A 9,372-nucleotide genomic window follows, 5' to 3' on the forward strand; every position below is an offset into this window, starting at 1 on the left:
ATCGTATCGATCTTAGTTTAGAGATCTGAATGAAAACATGCAGTGCTGCTGTAAATCTTTGAAATTAATCTCATTCCATCTTCCTCTTACACCGAAAACATTCCTTTTCCTTCTGATTTGTAATGAATTGTTTAATCCTAACATTTACTATGCATACCTGCTCATGTAAATCAGACATAGCTGCTCTTTTTCATTATTGCTGAAGAGAACGATTATACAATTGTCAATGTAAACAACACAAAAAGGCGTACAGTACTGCAATAGGAGTGTATACAAAATACTGGAGACTGCTAAATTGATGCAATTTAAGATTGAGGTAGGTCACGGACTACTATGTTTTAGGCTATATGCATATCTGTAATAAAAGTACAAGAATTTAGCGGTTGTTTTCTAAACACATTTTAAATTTCTCTAATGTTTCGGGAACGTTGAAGCTGTTTCATAAGATGCGCTTCTTAATATTTCGAATTCTATGGATTCCGATGTCTTATCCAGTAAGAAATGATGCATTTACTAATGGTTTACAATTGCAAACGAATAGTTAAACAAATATATTTTTGGCAACGTTTGTGGCGAAAAGACGAATTTCTAATGCAAGAAATTGTATAGGGCTAATAAAGTGATGTTATGTTATGTAAAACGTTTCGTGGGTTTTGTACATTTATCAGTTTTTGGACGGGGTGAAGATAAAGTCTAAGAATCACTGTATTTTTGAAAAGCTAAAATCCTTACGGAAAACCTGTGCGTCTTGGCGACTTTAGGAATAAACGCCACACGACTTTTCTGCGCGACTGCTGTATCGTGACTTTCGGTTCGGTTGCTGTGGCATCCGAATTCCGTTATCTGGTTTGAAGTAATACTTGTCGTTAAACAAACGACAAACGAGAGAAAGAGAGAAAGACATGAGTGAAAAAGCAGTACAATCTAGCGTTTCCCTGGAGATTTTAAGATCCTGGTGGGAGATCCCTGCAGTAGCCCATTATTGTCAGCTGTTTCGTGATGTTTTTGTTATCCCGGCTTTTGAAATCGAGGTACGCTGGTGTTATTAAATTTAGACCTTTTTATAACTCCTTCGACAGTCTGTTGATCTCGTAGTAGCTCAGCTTTTGTGAACAATTGGTGGAATTTCTACAAATTGTTTATTTTTGTGCACTTCTTAACCGTTTTGGTACAACATTTACTTAACGGAGAAAAATGACCAATATGTTTTGAGAGTAACTATTCATTATTCCCAGATTGTCCTTACAGTATTTGTTGTAAGTAACTGATAATTTTCGCATGTCACCTTTTAAAAAAAAACAGTGCACTTTACTATTACTGACAGACATCCCCAAGCAAATGAGGTCTTGTTGTACAAGCAGTCTCATTAGGATGTTGCCCTGCCTAGAGCAACCCTGAAGATAAAAGATTGTAATCCCACAACCTGAAAGCTAAACATTAAAATATATATATATATTTACATTAATATCACACAATGTACTGCAGGTACTCGAGGAAGCTTTGCTGGCTGAAAACTGGGAGTTTTTCGAAGTGCTTCTATTGCATCTTCTCAAAGGGTGCTATCAGCGCCAGGATATAAGGTAAATTACTGGTATGATTTTTTATCATTATTTTTTATTAGAACCTTTTTTTTACCTTCCATGAAAGCAAAACCCCAGTGAAGGTCTTTTTTTTCCTTTCCATTGCATCAGTAGCGAAAACTTCCACTCGTACCTGACGGATATTGTGTGGTATCGCTGGGAGCTGGAAGATGGGCTAGTTAACCCGCTGCAGGAGAAAAGTTTCAGAGATCTCTCTGCAAAGTCTATCGTGCAGATACTGCTCAGGCTCTGTGTGTACCGAATGGACGCTCCTGATGTCACTGATCAATTAAAGGTAGGAAGTTACAATCTAATCAATTAAAGAAAAAACTTACAATCTAAGGATGAGAACCATTGCCTAAGAACCATTGGATCACCCACTGTGTTCCGAAGCTGAAATATCCTTTTATAAAAAAGATTTAATGGTGGCTTAAAATGAAAATTGTGTAGTACATGGGTATATTTTGTATACTTGGGCATTCTGGACACTTACCAGATTGTCTGTTGTATATTTATGGCCACAAACTCAGCAGCTTCCTTTATAGCCAATATGGAGGTCGTCTCTAGGGGAAGTATCTTGGAGGGCCTTTGTCATTGTGCTTTGCAGGCATTTGCAGCAGACAGCTTGCGTGTCGACCCCGTTGGTGAAGACAGAAATGGCACCCTGTACTGGTACTTCTGTGAAACTAGACTGTACAAGGAAGAGCCTCCACTGAACAGAGTAAAGCAGAAAAGAAGGACAAGCCTAGCCGAGACAGTGAAGAAAAAAAAGGAATTTATGTAAAAGCACAATTTTCCTTAGAAGACATAGATTAAAGTCTGTGTAAATAAGAATATGTACAGTATATATTTTAAATCATTTTGCTAAAATGAATGATGCTATATTGTTAATGACAATATATTTTATAGAATGTATGTACCTGTATATACTATCGTCATATTCCTTAGAAATTTAGCTGCATCGCATGGTGATAACTTTTATTGTGTTAGATCATTTTTTTAATCAGTCCACTGTGACAGAACAGCAGCTTGTTGGCTGTTAGGTACAGAAACATGGCTTTAATGAGCTATAACTAATCTCAATAAGTATCACAAAATACAAAAGACTGCTCGTGTTGTAAAGGATCAATTAAGATATTGACATTGGTGGAATGAAACTAAAATTTTAAATTGCAAATAATAAATAATGAGGATTCAGACTTGCTGTAGCATGTTGTTTTTGACGTCTGTACCACACCATACCTGAAATGCTGACATTGATTATACAGAAGCATTTTCTCACTAAGCCTCTTACTACTTTTTGTTTCACAAAGATTTCTTGTTGATATTTTTTTTTTTCAGGAAGTCAAGGAAATGCAAAGTGAAGACCTTAAGGCAAAAGGATAGAGCACAATATTCAAAAAAGAGCAAAAAGAAAAAAACGGGGTATTGTATTTCAAATACTGCTTTTACATTATGTAGAACACCATCAACGAGGACACCAAAAACATTATGCCATGCCAATTCTAACCATTGCACCATGTCAATTCTTACATTATTTTTTCTACTCTTCACTAGAGATTATGTAACTAGCATATTCGTATAAGCATTAGTGTGGTCAAGGAATCTTAAGTCTCTAAGTATTTGAAATAATCTAAGACGTTACCTGGATTTGTTAATCATAGTGCTGTTTTATTCTAGAAGTAGGCTGAAGAAAAACGAAGACTGCCACAGACTTGAAGGGGGAGAAAATGAGAGATTTCCTGAGATCAGTAATAAGAGTAAGAAGTTCAGATTTTAAGAATAACCATCAAATTATAATGTAGCGTTATTTCTTTTCTGTTCTTAATCTGACTTGTAGTGTCTCTTTTAATAGTGTATTTTTTTCCAGCCACATTCACTTTGTGTTTTGGATTATGTTCCTTTTTTATTTCGTAATTATTAGGAATGTTGACCCTGTGTGCACAATCTGAGTATATGGGCACTTGGTCCCTTGTGTGTGAACGTTTGGAAGACTGGAAGGATTTGGCCGCAACATTCAGGGGAAGCGCGTATCGGAGAGAGCAAGAACTCTACAAAACCCTCGTTCAGACTCTGATTCCTCAAATTGGACACTTAAGCACTCAGAAGGTAAGAAGGGCCTTTTGTGTCCAACAATAAACAGTGATGTCATGTCACCCAGCACCTGAATAAAGAGTTGCAGAGTAATCCAATGAGTAAAGGCACTTTCTTAGAGTCAAGAGTTAAGTCCACACATTTGCCAGAAAAGTCTGGGAATCCAGAAGCTAGAGCACAAACTGGCCCATCTTCATCAAGGTCCATTGAGTTTGAGTAAATGATGGATAAGATAGAACTCTTGTCATCAGATCCTGTAGTGTGCTGTTGAGCTAGCACTGCAGTGTGTTGTCTGGACATTTTGGAGGAGAGTATTCGCAGTCCTCATACCCTTTCTGTTGCTGGGAAAGGTCTTAGTTCTCAATTGGCATGAACAGTGAATTGGATTTTGTGTTCCCATGCATGTACAATGTGATGTGGTTTGCTCTTAACAAACACTGGAGTGTACCATCATTCAAAGTATACCTTTGAGTCTCTCATTTTCTTAATTACATTGTGTTACACCTAGAAAAAGAAAGAGCTACTCACCCAACCAAGAAGAATGTCTGAGTGCATTCAGAAAAAGCAGGAGACACATGTAGGTGGATTAATGATTGATTACATTGCTGGCTGACATTGCTTTCTTTAAAGTACAGTACTTATTTACTTTACTACTGTAGTTTCATTCAGTTTCAGTTGTAAACTATTTAGGCAGAAATCAGGAGTCATTTATTTCCTATCAGTGTCATAAACAGACTCAATGAGGTTAGACAAGCATGGATATTTACTTAATTTGAGACATTTTCCATTTTTGTTTTATTTTGAGAAATTGTAAAGATAAATGTTTGAAGTCTGGTGTTTTTCAGGAAAAGAATGTTCTGCTTTTAAAAACAAAAGATGGTGGAAGAGGCAGCCGTGAATGTATTACCAAAGAGGAAAGTGCAGGACCTTTAAAGCAGAGAGAAAATCCAACAGGAAAAGGTAAACCTCAATGTACAAACCTAGTACCTGAATTATATGTATTTGACACAGTTCGCATTTTGCATCTGTCACTGACAGGGAAACTGAAAAAATATCAGAAACAGACCTCTGGTGTATGCAAAGAGCCTTCTTCTGAGAAGAGAAAAAAAGAAGAGCACCTGGATCTCCACAGGTAAAACATGATCTACTCAGATAGGCAACCATAAAGGATCCAAATACAAAAAGCTGGATGGAAACAAAACATTTCTTTCTGTGCATCCTTTCAAAGATACTCAAAAGTGATATTCACACAAATCCTGCCAGCTCTCTTGATTGTTGGAAAGACTGCAGCATACAAGGGGATTTTCTAATGTCTTATGGTGTGAACATTCCATAAACTAGAAGATCACTAGCATTGATATTAATTACACACTCCTCAGCAAGATGCTACAACACCCCACTTACTTAGTAAATATATATTTAAGTCACCTTAAATAAAGGCTGAGCTGGAAGCTGCCAAAGATGGAGTTTATCACATATTCGCTGAGCAGCAAAAACAGAACACTTACATAAGATATGAATCCCCTTTAATAATATCATAATGTAGGACTTCATCAGCTGAAATATACAATTTTCTTAGAATCAGATACAATATTGATCTCATGCCCTTATCATCCTTTTTTAATTATAGCATATAGTTTGAATAATCAGAAGCCTTAAATATAAGAAAGGACTTGTATGTAATATGTATGTATACATTTTTATATTTGCTCCTCACTAGTGCATTCCGTACCTGTGTGTCTTACTTCTAAAATTAGAACAAGCAGTTACATTTAAGGTTTAATTTACTCATATGCTGTTACTTTTCCCTTTTTTAAAATATTGATCTTTTGAAACATCTGCTATGATGCCATAATTGTCTTCTTTTTTTACATTTAAATGTTTATTTTTCAGTGATTATTCAGACAATGAGGAATACATGTCCATGTTCAAAGGTAAGTGTTTTCTTCTTTCTATATTGTACTGGGTCACTCCCCAAGGAGAGTAAGTAAATATATGCTGGAAATTAATAGATTGCTTTAGAAATGTTTAACTATAAAGTTATAACACAGATTGGATTAATAATAAAATCTCCTATTAGCCATGATAGCCATTGTAATGTTCTATTTATACACCAGACCTCAATTAATGATGTAATTCCTGATTGTAGTAGAGTACAGTAATGGTGGGCTAAACTCACAGTTGAAATCATAGTGAGGGCTCTCTCTTGGACATCATGAGGAAATTGAAAATATGTAAATCCTAACGTCTGGTTTTAGCAATATATTTGATATTTTAGGTTTTCAATAACCAAGTCTATATTCTTTGCAATTTAGTTCTGGAAACAGTTAAGAACCATGCGGACTCATGGCCATTTACAGATCCTGTAAAGGAAGATGTACCTGGCTACCACAAAAATATTAAGGTAACAGTGATTCATTTGCCAGCCATTCATGGTAGGTTCATTTTCTTAACTTTAACCTTTTTTAAAGGCTGCAATTTAGGCATAGTAAATTTAAAGACAGAAAGTGAATCTGTGAATTATCCATATTTTATCATACTTTAATATCCATATTTTATCATTTCATACTTTTTTATTGACACGTGGTGTGGTGATTAGCACTGGTCCTTAATACCTCATGGGTGCATGGGTTTTCACTAGCTACTTTGGTTTCCTTCTATATTCCAAAAATAAGTCTGGCCTGCCAGGTTGACTGCTGTCTCTTAATTGTCCCTGTGTGCTTGTCTGCCCTGCAATGGACTGGCTTCCCAATCAGAGTGTGACCCCATCCAGCACCCTGGTTGCTTTAAGTTTGCCACAACCTTTGCCAGAAATAACTGGCTTCAGATGGATGGATATGTTTTTCATTTTTTGTTAGTTTTGGTTCAGATTAGTTCGTATTTTCTGAAACAGGCTCCGATGGACCTTCTGACCATTGAGGATAATCTCATTCATAAGCGATACAAGACCACAGATGACTTTGTAGCACATTTTGGCCTGATTTTTAAAGAGGATGAGCTGTATCCTGGGAAAAGCGGTATGCATTTTACAGATGATACAGTACATATATAGCAGCCAGCTTTGAGGTGCCAAACCCAATGTCTTGATTATCCTCCTCCTCTCTAAGAGTACACCCTGATGGCATCTTCTGTGAAACAGTGCTTCCACAACGCCATGCGGAAGTATTTTCCTGAGGAGCAATCAGACAGCGACGAAGAGGAGTTCACAATGGACACCACGATCAAAGGCAAACCAGAGAAGAGAAAGAGGCGCTCAACACCAAAGAAGGCTGCAGAAAGGAATGTGTTAAAATTACTAGATGAAGAAGTCAATCCCAGGAGATATCACAAAAAAACATACAAAAAGGATGTTGCAGAGCTTTGTGTCCAAAGACAGGCAAGGAGTCATTCTGTTTTATGAGTTACTGCTGATAATGTCTTCCACAGGGTGTATTTTACGGGGTATCTGACCATGTTCTGCTGTTGCGCCTCTGTGCTATAAAAAAAGAAAATTACTGAAACAATTTGTGTGCTTTGAGAAAAAAGATAAATACTTTTTAATGCATAACTTCATGAGCAAATATGTAACAAGAATTAAATATTTATCCTATTATATTTAAAGCATAGTATTCTACCATTTTTTAATGGTAAATATAGAGACTCTTTTATTCATAAAGAGGTCTGGCTCTTAAGAGATTTGCACATTTTGTGAACATGCAAACAATGCAGTGGAAAAAAAACATCGATCCTTCATCTGGGGAGCCCAGCTCAAAAACCAGGCTTTGTATCACAGCAGATATTTTGAAGTAAAAGGGATTTGTCTCCTAAAATACTGATTAGAGTAAATCTTGTTTTTTTTCTTTTTTTATAGACCCAAGCAGCTGCGCCAACAGCATACCAATTTATTCACACAACAAAGCAACCCAGCTTAATTGCACCATCTCCCTGCTATGTTAACAGACCACAGAATGTGACAATGTTGCCACATTCTCCAATGATGCCTTTACTACAAACTCCCAGTCAAGAGTCATTGAGTCAAGCACCATTTCCAACTTCAAAGGTCTTTTACCCCAATAACCTCTTTCCAGTGCAGTGGCAGAGCTCCATCTCTGGATCTGTTCTACCATATGCTTGGCCAGTGACTTATTTTATTCCAGCCTTCCCACAACCTGCACCATACCTGGGAACACTGGAACGGGCAAATCAAGAAGGAAAAAAACAGCACAAAACAACTCCTGTTGTCTTTGAATTCATACCACAGCTTCCCAATATCTTACAAAAGATGGAGATGCCTTATTCATGTGACGTTGTACCATGTAAGACCTCTCCAACACATGAACCCACTTTGGAAGGTATATAAATTTGTAATGGTATGTGGAAAGTATGTTGTGTCTAAATTTAATAAAGCGTAGGAGGAAGATTTTAAAAAGAAACTTGACAAAACAAATAGTTTGGACTGGGCAAAAAATTCAAGAAAGTATGTACACAATTGGAAAGGTGGCTGACTGTACTTTCCATTTTTTTGCCTGCAAGGGATTTTAAATTACTTTTTTTGCAAAAAATACTTTTTGGACGTTTCTGAGGTGTAATAGTTTTTGGTTATTTTCTATTTGAATGGCTGTAATGGGTTCTTTTTGTTGAAATTGCTAATCTGCCTTTCCAGTGGAGCCTTATTTCACATGCTTCAGTTTTACAGGAAATGCCACAATGGGAGTCGGCAAACATAATGTCACAGAGTAGCAACAGATAAGAAAAGTGCCCCCTAGTGATATGAGCTGTCTACACAGAGCCTCGCAGTCAGCAGGTGCCGCAGATACAGCAACTAGTGAAGATTATAGTGAAAGCAGCTCTTGAATTCAGTGTCACTGAACAAGAAGACTTGACTTCCTCTCTGAAGATGAAAAAAAACAGAAGATAGCAATCTGCCTGGGCAAAAGAGCAATGAAGACCAAACTGCTGAAGAAGCCCAGAGGAAAAAGCATAGAAATCTCTCTATGAATGCTGGGAAAAGTCAGCAACCCTCAAATGACACAGAAAGGCAAAATGTTAGAACTAGAGTTACTGAAATGCTCATCTTAATTCTGGTGTTAAGGAAGAAGATGATTTAAGTATGTTAGTAAATAGCATGTTAGTCAAAACATGAAATAAATGGCTCATAATTTAAGGTAATTGGCTTGAATGGTTCTTTCTAAAACAAAGTTTTTGGAGCCTCCTTAGTGACTCAACTGGTAAAGAATCACTTGCCTGAGTGCAGACTGAGCTCTGTGATCCAGGTGATGCAGGTCCGAGCCTGGGTCATGTCACTGACTATGACTGGGATTATTGCCCAAGTGGCAATGTGCAATGGGCTGGGTGTCACTGAGAGCTCTCGTCAGACTCCTCCAGGCTCTCCTCTGGTCAGTACAGGACCTTCTGCATGGGGCTGTGCTACCTTGGACATGTTAAGAGACAAGAAACTCGAAAGTTTGCTTGCACTTATTCAGTTCCCTGGTGGGAGGTTAATAATAATAATAATAATAATAATAATAATAATAATAATAATAATTATAATAATAATAATTACTTACACTTATATAGTGCTTTTCTGGACACTCCACTCAAAGCGCTTTACATGTAATGGGGACTCTCTTCCACCACCACAAATGTGCAGCATCCACCTGGATGGTTGTGGCATTTGTAGCAGAGAAGTGAAAAGCACATAACTGACTATTCCAAAATA

General features: G+C 37.0%; 1 protein-coding gene across 8 annotated transcripts; it reads left to right on the top strand.

Annotated features, from left to right (window-relative positions):
* Positions 1-426: 426 nt before the first annotated feature.
* Positions 427-8,822, top strand: LOC107075771 (chromatin remodeling regulator CECR2-like). Of its 8 annotated transcripts, none has more exons than XM_069181784.1 (16): positions 817-1,031; positions 1,486-1,580; positions 1,692-1,875; positions 2,188-2,360; positions 2,922-3,005; positions 3,261-3,340; positions 3,505-3,689; positions 4,183-4,251; positions 4,520-4,634; positions 4,686-4,806; positions 5,568-5,608; positions 5,990-6,078; positions 6,568-6,691; positions 6,782-7,050; positions 7,525-8,005; positions 8,350-8,822. In XM_069181784.1, exons 1-16 carry the CDS (start codon positions 903-905, stop codon positions 8,391-8,393), a joined length of 2,283 nt encoding a protein of 760 aa, XP_069037885.1. In that variant the 5' UTR covers positions 817-902; the 3' UTR covers positions 8,394-8,822. The 8 variants fall into 8 exon arrangements, with proteins under 8 accessions (XP_069037889.1, XP_069037888.1, XP_015193564.2 ...); XM_069181786.1 differs by having other exon boundaries at positions 822-1,031; positions 4,713-4,806; XM_069181788.1 differs by lacking the exon at positions 817-1,031 and adding an exon at positions 427-494 and having other exon boundaries at positions 1,486-1,591; positions 4,520-4,806.
* The last annotated feature ends 550 nt before the right edge of the window (positions 8,823-9,372 follow it).

This window comes from Lepisosteus oculatus, chromosome 21 (genome assembly GCF_040954835.1).
Source record: "Lepisosteus oculatus isolate fLepOcu1 chromosome 21, fLepOcu1.hap2, whole genome shotgun sequence".
NCBI lineage: Eukaryota > Metazoa > Chordata > Actinopteri > Semionotiformes > Lepisosteidae > Lepisosteus > Lepisosteus oculatus.

What these genes read in the sequence shown, in the direction of transcription:
- LOC107075771 (XM_015338080.2), top strand. Translation starts at nt 903, where the DNA reads ATGAGTGAAAAAGCAGTACAATCTAGCGTTTCCCTGGAGATTTTAAGA. An exon ending in AGAAAAAGCAGGAGACACAT is followed by an intron (nt 4,252 to 4,519) that starts GTAGGTGGATTA and finishes GGTGTTTTTCAG; the next exon opens with GAAAAGAATGTTCTGCTTTT. An exon ending in GCTACCACAAAAATATTAAG is followed by an intron (nt 6,079 to 6,567) that starts GTAACAGTGATT and finishes TTTCTGAAACAG; the next exon opens with GCTCCGATGGACCTTCTGAC.